We start from the raw sequence: 15,852 nt of genomic DNA, 5'->3' as shown, positions 1-15,852 counted from the left end.
TTACTTTATTTTATAAATGCACTAAATGGCACTGAATAATCCATTTAACAAACGTTAAAATGGCACATATTATGTTACATATAATTTGCCACTTTAAAAAAAAATTCATCACACACTAGAGTTGTGATTATCAATTATTTCTTCTTGTCAGGAAGTACATATGAGAAAGACATTCAATTTTTTAAATACTTTTCTTTTATTTTTTCATTTTTGTGGTGCTGAGGATGGAACCCAGTGCCTCGAATGTACTAGGCAAGTGCTCTACTACTGAGCCACAACCCAAGACATTCGAAACTTAAATACTTTTTGTTTCATCAGGAATAACAGAGGTAGAAGGAGTTACACCTTTTTCCAGTGTTTATAGAAAAAAAAAAATGAATCCAGAATTCTATATAAATAAGCTAAAATATTCTTCTGAAATGACAGGTTGATCAGGATATTCTCAAAAGAATGAAAATTAGGAGAATTATCAACTTTAGAGGTATATTAAAGAAAGTTTTCTAAACAGAAAGAAAATGATAAAACTAACATGAAACAAAAAGAAAGAATAGTGAAAAAAACCAAAATTACAGATACATTGTACCTTTTATCTTCAGCTTCCTAAATTATGGTTGATGATTGAAGCAAAAATAATATCATCATTTGCTGTAGTTTTCAAACATGTAGAGAAAATATTTAAGACAATTATGTAGTAATTATGGGAGGATTAAGGGATTTCAAGAAAGGTAAGATTTCTATGTTTAATGCAAGCAAGTAAAATGAGTACATTAGAATGTGATAAGCTACATGTAAATATATAAAATGCAGAGCAACTGCAACCAAAACTATGAAAAGACAAAATACAAAACACTACAGAATAAAAGGAAAACAAGAAGACACCAGAAAGAAAACACAGAAAAGAAAAATAGAACAAACAGAAAACAAAAATTAAAGTGTGAGACTTGAGCCTAATGCATCAACAATTACACTAAATAGAAACAATCTAAACAATTAAAACACAAATTTGCAGAATAAAGTGGCCAACCTATGTGCTATCTATAAGAAACTGACTTCAAGTAAGATGGAATAATCAAATTGAAAGTAAAAGTACAAGAGAAGTTGGATTATGCAAGCACCAATCAAAACAAAACAGGTTGGTTGTGTTAATGTAAGATAAAGTAGGCTTCAGATCAAAGATAATTACTAGAGACAAAAAAGGAAATTATATAATGGTCAAAAGGTCAGTCCAACAAGAAGACATAACAATCCTAAATGTATGCAAAAAACAACAAAACATCAAAATCTGTGAAGCAAAAAGTGACAGAGCTGACAGTAGAAATGCATATATCTACAATGATAGATAACTTCAATACTCATTTCTTACTTATTGATAAAATAGCTAGGAAGAAAATCAGCTAGGATATGAAAAACTCAATTATATCATTAAAAAACAGAACCTTGCTGAAATTCATACAACACTCCATGCCCAGAAACTTAGACTCCATATCTTTTTGGGGTCACATTCACAGATCACATTCCAAGGTAGAGCACATCCTAGGCCAAAAAACAATCTTCATCAGTGTGAAAGGATTGAATCCATAGAGTGTACTTTCTGAACACAATGGAATCAATAGCAGAAAGAGAAAATATCTAAGCACCTGGAAATCAAATTACATACTTCATGAATAAAAGGGAAAATTTGAAAAATTAAACAATATGCCTTGAACAGCATGAAAGTGAAAATACAACATGTCAAAATTTGCAGCATATAGATAAAGTAATACAGAGTCAAATTTATCACCTGACATATATTATGAAAGAGGAAAACTCTCAAACCACTAACCAAAGCAATCACCTCAAAAAAATTAGAATGAAGGAGAAAAACAAATTCAAAGAAAAAAGAAAGAGAACAATAAAAGTGAGCACAAATCAATAAAATTTTTAAAAAACATTAAAAATAGAGAAACCATGGAACCAACAAAAAACTGATTCTTTGAAAGTAGTAATAAAACTGTAAAACCTCAAGCAAGAGTGACAAAAAACAAAAGAGTAGACACAAAAAAATCAATGAGAAATGAAAGTGGGGAAATAGACTACAGACCGCACTGCCATCAAAGTATAACAATTTTACACACATAAATTTGACAGCTTAGATGAAATGGATCACATACTCAAAAAACACAGGCTACCTCAACTAACCCACTATGAAGTAGATAATGCGAACAGCCCTACAACTATTAAGAAAATTGAATTCATAATTTAGACCCTCTTGGAAAATAAATCCCTGGCCCATGTTAAGTTATGATGAATTCCACCAAATGTTTAAAGAATTATCTACATGCTCTCTTCCAACAAAAGATGAAGAAGAACACTTCTCAACTCACTGTGAAGTTAGCATCACAAACTTTAAACCAAAACTGAGAAACAGTAGAAAAAAAAGAAAGCATCAGACCAAAAGCCTTATAAATAGGCAAATTCTCAACAATTCTCTAACGTATTTGAGCAATCTTTTTAAAAATCCATAATCTAGTGTTGTTTATTCCACGGACAGAAGAGTGGTTCAATATTCAATAATTAATCCATAAAATACTGTATTGAACAGGCTCAAGAAGAAAAGTCACCTGGTCACAGAAATCAATGAAAAGAAACTTGGTCAAAGTCTATGCTCATTTATGATAAAAACTCTAAGAAAATAGGATTACTGGGTTGCTTTCTCAGCTTCCTAGTTAAGAATTTGACCAAAAAGAAAAATCATCTAATCTTATACAAAAATCATCTAATCTTTTATGTCATGGCTCATAACTGAATCATCTTGCCTGGACCAGGAACAAGACAGTAGTATCTGTTCTCACCACTTTATTAAACACAATGACTGAAAATCCAATCAATGAAAAATGTCCAAAAAATACATACAGATCATAAAGAGAGATAGGAAAAAAGTTCCTATTTACAGGCGACATGATTACATAGAAATTTCTAAAGAATTAACCAAAACAAACAAAAAAAACCACAATTCTTTAAGAATTAAAAAATGAATATGCAAGATCACAGTATATAAGAGAATACAAAACTCAATTGTACTACTAGTTTCTGGCAATGGATATATGAACACTAAAATAAATAATATAATAAATACTCTTTTCAATCACTTAAAATATAAAATATTATTATACTCTTCAATCACTTAAACAATGAAATGTCTAGTACAAACCTATCAAAAACTGCAGAGGATATTTGTTCTAAAAACTAAAAAAATGCTGATAAAAAAATTAAATACGCGAAAAGACATTTATTCATGAATTAGAAATCACAAGGAATAAATTTTTCATTCAACTGCAAGTTGATATACAAACTTAAAAAAATTCTATCAAAATCCAAGAAAGACTTGTAGATATAGAAAAGATGACTCCACATTTCAATAGAAGGTTAAAGTAGCTAGAATACTTAAAACAACTTTGAAAAAGAAAAGAATAAAACAACAAAAAAAGCTGTCTACCTGGCTTTAGGGCATATTATAGAACTACAGTAATCAAGACTGTATGGCAAAGGGTAAACATATAGGTAAATAGAATAAAAGACAGCTCTGAGATAGACTCATAGAATATGGTCAACTTGTTACTGAGAAAGATATAAAAGCAATTCAGTGGAGAAAGCCTTTTCAACAAAGAAAAAAGTGTGGGGGCGGGGAAAGCCTTGACCTAAGTCTAATCTTATACTAAAATTTATAGTTCTACATATTGTACTTAGTTCTGTGAATCACAGAACTAAGTACAATATGTAGAACTATAAATCTTTTTGGAAAATCTTCTGGATCTACCACAAGACTAAGTATTTTAAGACTTGACACCAAAAGCACAATAGATAGAAGGATAATTTGATAAACTGGACTTCAATATTAAAAATATTTACCCTTCAAAAGATCCAGTTAAACAAGTATTTCTTTGAAAACTTCACATTTGGGGAGTGCAGGGCTGGGGATTGCACCCAGCACCTTCTGTATCTGAGGCAAACACTCTACCAACTGAGCTATATCCTCAACCCCTTGAAAACTACACATCTAACCAAGAAATATTCTAGAACTACATATCTGAATAACGACTGTCCTCTATAGTACATAAAATCTCAAAATTTAACAGTACCAAAATAAACAAAAAATAAAAACAAAACAAAATCCCATTATCTAATTAGAAAATGCTCTAAAGACCTGAACAGCCATGAACAGAAGAAGATATAGAGAGAGTAAATAGGCACATGAAAGACATTCAACGTCATTAATCATTAGGAAAATACAAATTAAAACTGCAATGAGACATCACTATGAAAATTTTTTTTTTAAAATATTTATTTCTTAGTTCTCGGCAGACACAACATCTTTGTTGGTATGTGGTGCTGAGGATCGAACCCGGGCCGCACGCATGCCAGGCGAGCACGCTACCGCTTGAGCCACATTCCCAGCCCCATCACTATGAAAATTTTTAAAAAAATAGTGACAGTGAAAAAATGCTTGCAAAGTTGCAAAGAAACTTAACCAGTGATACTCGTGGGAAAATAAAATGGCGTGGCTACTCCAGAAAATTTGTCAGTTTCTTCAAAAATTAAACATGAAACCACCACATAACCTAGTGTAATATAGGACATGTATGGGTGGGGGTTTTGTCTTGTTAATTCAAAGAATGAAATCCTCAACATAATGGTGAGAGAAAGCAAAATAACAGGATTTATTAGAGCAATAGAAAGCAAAGCTCCCCAAGAAGGAGGGATCACAAGAGAGGGATGCCAATGAGTGTCTATATTCTAGGGGTTTTTAATTCTCTACTGAATTAATCTGTAATTGAAAAGTCTTCCTTTATTGTTCTCTTTTTCTGATACAACTGAAAATGTACAAGTTTAATTTCTTATTCCTATAATAGGATAGTTTAATGTCTTTGTTGACCTGAGTTTGTCCCATTCTTGTTCCTTAAAACGAAAGAACTGCTTGTTTGAGGTTGACTAATGTTAGGGCATGGGTACACAAGCATGAGTGGGACTTTCCAGTCAGGCAGCCAAAAACAAAAAGCATAGGGTTTCAATCTGGAGTGGTGGGACCCCTTTCCCCTAGTCCCAATTTCTATCTGCTTATAAGTAATCTATCTCCTGCCTCAATAGTAATTGTTTTTCCAGACATTTATTCCAGAGAATAAAAAAATTATGTTCATGAAGAGAGAGCCTACAGAATGAGAGAAAATCTTTACCACATGCGCTTCACAGAGAGCAGGAATCTCCAGGACATATAAATAACTCAAAAAATTAACACCAAAAAAACAAATAACCCAATCAATACATGGATTAAGGAACTGAACAGACACTTCTCAGAAGATATACACTAGATCAACAAATATATGAAAAAATGTTCAACATCACTAATGATTAGAGAAACGCAAATCAAAACTACACTGATACTCCATCTCAGTCCAGTCAGTATGGCAATTATCCAGAATACAAGTAACAATAAATGTTGGGGAGGATGTGGGGAAAAAGATAGACTCATACTTTGTTGGTGGGACTGCAAATTGGTGCAACCACTGTGGAAAGCAGTATGGAGATTCCTCATACAACTTGGAATGGAACCACTATTTGACCCAGTCATCCCACTTCTAGGTTTATACCCAAAAGACTTAAAATCAGCATACTACAGTGATACAGCCACCTCAATGTTTATAGCAGCTCAATTTTCAATAGCTAATCTGTGGAACCAATCTAAGTACCCTTCAACAGATGAACAGATAAAGTAATTGTGGTATATATACATGATGGAATACTACTCAGCCTTACAGAAGAATGAAATTATTGTACTTGCCAATAAATGGATGGAACTGGAGAATATCACACTAAGTGAAAGAAGCCAACCCAGAGGAACCAAAGGCCAAAGGTTTTCTCTGATATGCAGATGCTAATTCATAATAAGCTGGCAAGGGGAAGAGTAGAGGTATTTTGGATTACCCCCTTACACAATAAGGGGCTATGGGGGTAGGAATAAATTGGACATTATTACCCAATATGCACATATGATTACATGATTTCATCTTTCCCATCTGTAAAGGACATGTACAACCAGAAGATACAGAATTATGTAGCCATTTATGTATGATGTCAAAATTCCTTCTACTTTCATGTATAACTAATTAGAGCAAATTTTTAAAAAAATTTAAAAGTTTTGTTTATGTAAAAACATGTACACATATTTTTATTATCAGAAAATAGAAATAATCCAGTAGGCAAATGGCCAAACTGTAGTATATTCTATAGTATATTCTTACCATAAAATACTGATCAGCAATAAAAGTAATAAGCTATCGATATTTTACAACTTGGATGAGTTTCCTAAGAATTATTCTGCATGGAAAAAGGCAGTCCCCAAAAGTTATATATTGTATATTTATATTGGCATAACATTTTTAAAATAACAAAATTTTGGAAATAAAGAATAGTTTAGTGGTTGCCAAGGTTTAAAAGGGGAGTAAGGCAGAGGGAAGTGGTTTCAACTATAAATAGGCAACATGAGGAATCTAGGGTAATAGAAATGACTTTTATATATTGATTATATCAGTGCAAATATCCTGGTCTTTTATTGGATAATAGTTTCATAACATTTACCAATGATGGGGAAATGCAGAAAAAAATTAGATGTTATATCCTGTTTATTCTTTCTTATGACTACATACTAATTTATTATCATAATAAAAAGTTTGTTAAATGAATGGAGATAGAATAAGTGAGTAGCTTAACTGAACTCATCATGCCTATAACTTTTTTTAAGCCCATATTCTATTCTCTGAAACCACCAAGGTCAATTCAGTTTATCCTCACATATAAGGATCATTTGTTCCACACATCTGTCCACCAAACTTTCATATATCATGTCCTAACAAAGCCAATCAGACTACAGATTTAAAATATATATGCCTTAAAATTCTTATTAATAATTAAAAATAAATAAAATTACATATGCACATGAAAATAGTTAAGATATTCCTTGAGAACAAGTAGCTTATCATTATGTAATAGGGAAGAATTGATTGCTATATGACAAAGTTAAATATTGAGATCCGAGAGATTTTAAAAAAGAGAAATGATATTTCAAATGTAACCAGCACTTCCCCATTGGGAAAACCTGGAAAAACGTTCCTAGAGGATGTGAATACTTCATCAAAAAGATTCATAATGGAAGGCAAACTTTGAAGATTTTTTTTTGCCTAATCAGCAAATATACAACTCAAAGCAAGGCTGAATCCATTCCTCTCTCCCTCTTTGGAAACCTGCAAAGGATTATCTCACTAGAGATCCTCCCCTGTCGAGTGGGTGAGAGGCAGCTGTGGCCTTCTGAAATCAAAGAAAAGTCAGGAAGGAGGAAAGAGTGAAGGGGAAATCTCTGGAGAAAAAGAATTTCTGTGGTTCTTGAATCATTTTGGCTCAGGCGGCCATATCGGTGACCCCAACCATCTGCAAGGTTGAGCTTATATCACCAAACAGATTCATAAATACATATTCATCAGAAAAAGTGAAGTTATCTTTGTGGGAAATTCATGAGAGCAAAAAAACTAGGCATCAAAGAGTCTGAGCCAAATAGAAATCCCCATCTTCACCAGGGATATTGTTCTATAGTTTTCTTTTTGTATCCTCGTCTGACTTTAGTATCAGGGTAAGACAACTTTGTAAAACAAGTTTGGAAATATCCCCTCCTCTTCAATAGTTTTAGTTTTATTAGTAAAACTTTTTTTTTTCAAAGATTTGAGAAGGATTGATATCCTTTCTTTAAGTGTTTGGTAAAATTCAGCCATAAATTCCTCAGTTTCTGGAATGTTCTTTGTCAATCTCCTCAATTGTTATTATTTTATAACCTTGTTGGTATATAGTTGTTCACAATAGTCTTTTATGATCCTTTGTATCTCTGTGCAATGTCTCCTCTCCCCTCCTCAATCTTTCTAAACTCCATTGGACATCACTGATTCATTACTATACAGATAATGATAATCTTCTATTAACATATTAAGGCAGGAACATGAACAAATAATGCCTCTCTGCTGTTTAAGTCCCTAGATTCTGTAAGAATCAGTCAAATATTTTTGCTTACCCAGGATCTAGTACAGTATCTGGCATGGTAGTTGTTTGCTACATGATTGTTGAGAGGATGAATAGATAGGTAAATGTATGCACGAGTAGATTCACAGCTATCAAATAGATTGTTGAATTATTGGGTGAAGAGACGAACAAATAGACAAATTGGATGAAATTCCTAGCCAAGCAATGCTTACAAAGTGATTATATGTCAGGAATATAAAGTAATAAATAAAATAAAGTAATGCTGAAATTGATTTTTAGAAGCATGTTGCAAGCATGGAGAGAAAAGACAAATACCGCATAGGGAGGAGAAATGACTAGCCCATAGAAGATCTCCCAAAGGACATTATCTCGGTTACTCAGTTTAGCCTAGGAAATAGTTTTAGTCAGAGAACCAAAGTATCTTTTCTTCTTTTGGAAACTGATCCACGCTAGTTAAAATCATTTTTTAAAAAAAAAACTAGTTTGATAAATCAATTAATTAAGTAGTGATACGTCCCTTGAAGATTGAACTGTTCTTCTCAGGTAGTCAGCATATTCTTTCCCTGACCTCAAATCTATTTGGGATTCAGATAATCAAAAGGACACAATGAAAATGGGTGATGTTCTTAATCTCATTGAGTTATGATAGTTTGATGCAGCTCTGCCTCTTAGTGGATGAGCCTACTGAGTGGACTAGACCCCTCCACTGAAAGTCAGGGCACTATCCCCCAAGGAAGGGTAAGAGACACCCCATCCTCACTCCTTGGTCCACTTTTTTCTCCAGATTTGTTCTTCAAAAGTTTCCAGTGTCCTTGGTGAAGTTAATAATGACTCTTTCATCTTTCCCATCTGTAAAGCCACACAGGTGGGTTGTGCAGTTAGAGAAGACATACATTATTAGTGCCCGTGGTCTGTGATAATAAGTGACCTGTGAGATGATCTGAGTATCAGAGGGAGCAAAAAGGATTCCCAGAAAAACAAAGTGCCCCAGCAAAATCCAGTAACCCCGGGAGCATCCCAAGGTAGAAATTCAATAGGATTTCAAACGCCACACATCAGCAACTTCAGAGCGTAGAGTGTGGGGAGGTGATTGTCAAGAAGCCTAAAGGTATAAAGTGAAGCTGAATCTTAATGTGGATATAGACAGTATTTCTACTTCATCCCCAAAACAATGGGGAGCCACTGAAGAACTCTGAGAAGAGTGGCATGATTGTATTTTTGTTTTTAAAAGATGACTGGTTACCTTTTGGAGATTTAGAAGAGGAAAACATGGATGGAGATAAAAGGTTTTGTTAACAGTAGGGAAGACGGATAATGAGGATTGAAGGTAAGGCAGCCAAATTGAGATAAACAGAGAGGGGGGATATGAATCATGTTCACACGGAACCCACAGGATGGAAAAATAACTAGATACCATCATGGTAAAGTAAATGGGAGGAGGTCAGTGTAGAAATTTAGTTCAGAGGGCTGTATGAATGTGCAATCATTTCCCAAAATAAGAAGCATCATGTTTGAAGGGAAAATCAGGAGTGGGTTTGAAGGGGAAAATTAAAGACATGACAGATATTTGTCATGTCAATTGAAGGATTCTGTGGAACATGTCAGTAGAAATACTGAGTAAAGAAATAGGTGTTGTGTGGAAATATAGAAACAATCTGGGCTGGAAATAAAGACTTAAGAGGTAGCAACATTTGGATAATGATTGATACAGTGGAAGCAGATACACTCACCAACAGAGAGGCAAAATACAGGAGAGAGCTCAGGATGAAGGAATTTGTGCTCAATTACCAGGAAAAGGAAAACCAAGAGCACCAAAGGGATCAAGAGGGGGTGTGACCAATAAAAGACCCATGAGTCAGGGTTAAATGTTTAAATGTTCAATATGTCTAATAACACGAGTGGACGTTGTTGAAGCATTTTTAGTGGAATGGTAAGAATAGAAGCTAATTTGGCATGATTAGAAGAAAGAAAGAGTTATAAACAGGAAGGCAGGCAGCCAGGCATTGAAACCATTCACCTCTATTATTTGGCTTATCAAACTCACCAGTCTCATCTCTCATCCATGCTCCATCCAGCCACTGAAGATACTGCCCATTACCAAATCACAGCAGACCATTTCTTACCTCTTCTCATACAGCCTTTCAAAATTAAGTAAAAGTGTTGCTTCTTCCCTCAAATCTAACCTGCCCTCCACCCCTTGTGTCTCCCAGAATAGATCAGGCCTCTTCTCCCTTTGAGCTCCTACTGTACCCATCAGAAAAGTCCATCCTGGTGACAGAGCCAGAGTGGGCTTGATTGTGATTGCAATCTGAATCTCAACTCTCAGAAAACTCCACTCCTCATATTAAAGTGGTCAATTGCACTTTCGGCCACAAATTTCCCCATCCCTGATTTCTAACATTTTATGAGGTGATTTTGCTGCTTCACTCATCAAGATCTTCCTGTGCTGGAATTAGATTTGGGCCATGTGGCATGATTGACCAAATGGGACACTAAAAACAGCAAAAGCCAGCCTTGAAAAGCACTCATCCCTGGCTTTCATTAGAGATAGATCACTGTGTGAACGAGCACAATCTAGCTGGCCAGAGAAAGAAGAAAAAGCCCCCCCTCCCCAGCTGAAAACTGTGGAATTGCGGCATGTGTGAGTGATGCCATTCTAAACCCAAGGTCTGAGCCAGAGCAGACCAGAACTGCCCAGGCCACCCATGAATCAAGCATGAAAAAATAGGACCTCTTCCTTGTTTTAAGCCACTAAAAATCCTGCAGAGGTTTGTTATAGAAAGGAAAGCTAACATAATAACAAGAAACCGAATGCAAATTTCACTCTGTTTTAAGACTGTCATTAAATTCAGGCAGTGAGTCTAGACAAAAATGGTGAGAGCTGAGTCCCTCAAAGTTACATCATTAAAGATCAGATTCTTCAATGACATTTTCTTGCTCAGTAGTTTAAACAACAACAAAAAAAAGTGATTTAAAAAAAAATCTATACATTGCAAAAGAAATGAGACAGAGTTCAAATACATTCACAAAAGCACCAAGTGCAGTATCACATACCTGTAATCCCAGCAGCTTGAGAGGCTGAGGCAGAAGGATCCCAAGTTCAAAGTCAGCCTCAGCAAAATCGAGGCACTAACCAAATCAGGGAGACCCTGTATCTAAATAAACTAAAAAACAGGGCTACGGATGTGGCTCATGGTCGAGTGCCCCTGAATTCAATCTCCAGTGCCCCCTCCTACCCAAATCACAAAAGATGGAAAAGGCTGAGTACACAATTTCAAGTGACATATCATGACAATGATTTAAAAAGGTGAACTTGTGCATAGGGTGTAGCATTCAGGAGTGAGAGTTCATGAGGACAAAGATGTCCAAGGGCTGCGTTGGAAGGAGGAAACTGTAACTCAAAGAACAAAACCAAATTTAGGAAATGGGGACCATAGCCAGACACAGAATCACGGATTTGAAAGGGGGATACATTTCCCTTTTTGTAATACTAACAAATGATGCCCAATTCATCTCAAACCTGCAGAAACATGCCAGGGTTTTCCCGCTACAAATAATTCTTTTTAAAAACCTCTTCAATTATCAATGCTAATAAATAATAAGATCCTTATCATTGGGACACCAAGATGCTTCTTGACAAGAAGTTTTATTTTGGAGTCTATCATTAGATTAACTCACAATAATGAATCCTGACAACGCTATTAAGAGATAACTGGTCTGCTGAATCAAAGAATAGGAATATTTTGCTCCCACTTCTACAATATATCTTGGCTTTAAAATTCAGCTAACCTTAAATGAACCCCAGTTCCCAAGGATATTCTCAAACAATTGTATTTTCTTGTGTGAATCTGAAAGCAAAATTTGTCCTAGGATACTTCTATTTGTTTTTGCCCAAGGGAATCAATGATATGTTTTGGACAAAACACGCTACAATTTCACATGAGTTTAGAAACGCTTTTGTCTTAGAGAAAAAATAAAATATTCTAGCCTTTATGTTTGGCAAGGTGAAACTGAAGTTCTTTGGTATATATAGTCTAATGAAAATTGAGCTCCTCAGTATGAAAACATTATAACTATTTTATGTAATACAACACTGGAAATCCTTGGGAAATGGCACACTATAAATAATGGATAAATACACAGGTTGTTGAAAAATCCAAGGCATATAATAGCGTTATCATTCTTCTCTCATAAGATTAATTAACACATCATAGCCAAGAGACTTAATCAATCAAATATCAAGCATTTACTGAGCACCTTATGTTCATACATCTGTTTAACAAATCTTTTGTGAGCAGTCGCTCTGTTCTAGACACTAGTTCTAGATGCTGGAATAAAATGGCAAATAAATGGAAAGAAGTATGGCCCCAGAGCCATTTGTCTTTACAGAATCCAGTGGGGAAATCCAAAAATAAACAAGGTAACAAATGGGAAAGAAAAATGAACTTGTATAATGTATGTAATAAATGAAATACACAAGGCACACCCTGAGAGAGAGAAAAAAAAAAATTTAACTGACTTAACGGGACTCCTAAAGGATGTGATATTAAAACTGAGATTTAACTAAGGGAAAAAGCTGCATTTATTTATTTATTTATTTATTTATTTATGGTACTGGGGATTCACTCCAGGGATACTCTACTACTCAACTTCATCACTAGCCCTTTCTGATTTTTTTTTTAAAGAGAGAGTGAGAGAGAATTTTTAATATTTATTTCTTAGTTCTCGGCGGACACAACATCTTTGTTGTTATGTGGTGCTGAGGATCGAACCCGGGCCGTACGCATGCCAGGCGAGCGCGATACCGCTTGAGCCATATCCCCAGCCCCGCCCTTTCTGATTTTTATTTTGAGACAGAGTCTTGCTAAATTGCCTAGGCTGGCCTCAAACTTGTAATACTCCTGCTTCTGTCTCCTAAGTCACTGGGAGTACAGTGACATTATGCCTGGTAAAATAGCCAAGAGGAAAATAATCAGCATCCTGTGCACAGGTTGAGGAGGAAGTGTGTATGTGCTTATTGTGTTCAAAGAAATAAAATAACAAGGGATTGAGGTTAAAATGCAAAGGAAAGATAGAAGATGAATTTGCAGGTATCATATGCATTGAGTGGGTCTTCTTGCTTACAGCCCTCTGTCTGGGAACTTCTCCAGTTTGAGAAGCAATGCTCACTTGGCAATGTTAGTGGAAACATGGAAAGATGCACATTGGTGGCCATGGGAAAGTGTTCATCACCCACTGCTTAATACACATTTATCAATTATCCTCACCTTTTCATAAGTCACTTACCTTCCAGAAGCCCAAAGACCTATCTTTCACTTAAAAAACAATGTTTAGCTTGTCATAACATAGAAGTTTTATGAAATGCTCTTCTTATTTTCATCCAGAGCATATGGTACTCTTGTGCATGCAATTGATCCAACATCAGCAACAATGAGCATTTTATCCGATATTAACTTCCTACTAACAGCTATAATTTAACTAAATTTCCTCATTTAGTATTAGCACTAATAATGAACTTTGTTCTAAACCATTATGTACAAAGTCATAGAGGTTTTTTTGTTTTGTTTTGTTTAGTCTACTACTTGTATCACTGTAGGGAGTTACTTTTGACATGCCGCTAAGTAGAGAACCACAGGCCAGGATAGAGATGAAAAACAGGGAGAAAGTCAAGATTCTTCACAAACAAAGAGCAGACTTTTTACAGCACTGATCTAAAAGCTTGGTAGAGATCAAAAGTAGCAAGCACCTACAGATCATGTTAGATTGGCTGTGCATGATTAGGGCAGCAAATCAAGAAATTATGGTGGATTAATGGAAAGAGTTATGGGAGACCTGTGTGTTAGGGCTGGGGAATCTCAAAACAAGAAAGCTATAAAGCTCTTGGGGTGGTGTATAATGGGAATTCCATTTCAGCAAAGTGCAACAGATATGTAAATTAGAGCAAAAGTAGGACCGCATTTTCTTTTTAAAAGAATTACTATGACTTTTAAACCAATTGCTTAATGGATCTACAAGCAGACATTTTTGTGTAAAAATGTTAGTTACCTCCTTAATACTTTTTTTTGGTAGTGCTACTGATCAAACCCAGGGCCTGGCACATGCCAAGCATGTGCTCTACTACTAAGCTTTACCTCCAGTTGTCTTTAACATTTTTTTTAAAAGGAAGTTGCAGGACTCACTCCTACCAGTGTCCCTGGGCTTACTTTCTTCAGCCTCCCACATAAGCCTATCCATTCTCCACCATCCAACATTCATTTTATCAACATGCATTGGTTTCTGACTTAAGCAATCATTTTAAGTGTTTTTTATTCATTTATCAATAATAATACATCAAAAGCATGATAATTGTCAATGGTCATATTTATAAGCTGTTTTTTTTTCAAAATTTGTCTCCTACCCAAGTTGATTAACATTCCTAATTGTAATGTGTTCACCAGCCTCAAGAGGTCTTAGATGACTGAATTATTAACATATTAATTCAGATTTGTGGATTTTTTATAATTATTGATTAATTAGATATAAGTGTTGATTAAACTTTGTTCTTATTTTTCTCCAATTTAGAATTGTGTGTCAAGGGTGGAAGGACAGAAATGTGCATTAATATTCAAATGTCCTCAGATGCACGATCTATTGAAAGAAACACTTTGCTGTCCTTAGAAATGTTCATCTAACAGTTCTGTTTCAAGGTTGCCAGTACTTCTCTGGAAGGTGAAGAATTACTTAGGTTTAAATAATCAAGAAGGCAAAAATAATCAGTCAACAAAATTTAAGCCATTGTTGGTTTTTCTTAGAACTTACAGATGCAGCAAATTTTCAAGTCCTTCAAAAGCAGTTCTGGAAATCTTTCTGATTTGATTGTTGTTCAGAAGACTAAAAAGAAAACAAACAAACAATTCCACAATGAGAAGCTGATTCTGCAAACATTTTAACCGTTCCACTTTTAAGTGTAATGCTCTGCACAGTAGAAAAATATTTACTAATATGGTGACATGGTTCGCTAAATTTGGAAATTTTAATTTTCTATTTAGGAAGGCTATATTAATCTATTCAAAAATATAATAAGTTATCCCCAAAATATCACTAGAAGAGCATCAAAAACCCAAAGGCAAAATTCTCCATCTCCTGAAGCCTATCATCTAAAAGAGAAATTATCAATATTGTCACAGTAACAAAGGGACAAATTCCTAAACTAACAGATGGAGAGCTGCAAACACTTAGGTTGAAGCAGCTTCCTTGGAAAAATAAACATTACAGCTTTTGGCACACAATGGATTCTCGTTGTGTATTTGTTGAACGATCAAATCCAGAGTCAATTACACCATAGGATGTGAGGCTCTTATATAGTGATATCAAAGGCTCTAAAAATGACTTCTAAAAAAAAAAATCCAAGAAGAAAAATAACAGGTGGCAGAACTAAATTGGATTTGAACAGTAAACCAAGTTACAGAAAATCACCTTTCTGTACCTTTGAAAGCTTTGAAAAGAGTACTCTGGAAAATGAAAATCATATTTTTGGATAAAAACACTTAAAATTTCCTTCAAATTTAAATTATGATGGCATGTCTAAATGTGTGCTAGTTGGCTTAGTACACTTATCTCTGAAGGTCTTCTAATATCAAAAAAACACCAAAGCTTCTTAACAGCTATGGCCAGAATCAAATGCTGGAGGGCTCACTGTTAGTGTATGATGAATTTTTGTTTTTGTTTTTTCTCTGTGTGTGTGTGACTGATTAGGAAAAGGGAAGTGCTTCAGCCAAGTGATCATTTTAGTCATTACATACAATGCCACAGGAA

At 34.8% G+C, this 15,852-nt stretch overlaps 1 protein-coding gene across 1 annotated transcript in view; it reads right to left on the bottom strand.

Annotated features, from left to right (window-relative positions):
• The window catches only part of Pxdnl (peroxidasin like), a 439,633-nt gene that overhangs the window by 229,978 nt on the left and 193,803 nt on the right, over positions 1–15,852 (bottom strand). Inside the window, exon 3 of the mRNA XM_078017185.1 lies at positions 14,857–14,928. Coding sequence (XP_077873311.1) covers positions 14,857–14,928 — 72 coding nt within the window. The remainder of the gene's footprint in view (positions 1–14,856; positions 14,929–15,852) is intronic.

Source organism: Ictidomys tridecemlineatus, chromosome 7 (genome assembly GCF_052094955.1).
Source record: "Ictidomys tridecemlineatus isolate mIctTri1 chromosome 7, mIctTri1.hap1, whole genome shotgun sequence".
In the NCBI taxonomy this organism is placed as follows: domain Eukaryota; kingdom Metazoa; phylum Chordata; class Mammalia; order Rodentia; family Sciuridae; genus Ictidomys; species Ictidomys tridecemlineatus.
The sequence above is the reverse complement of the archived record's forward strand: the minus strand, read 5'-3'. Positions and strand labels throughout refer to the sequence as shown.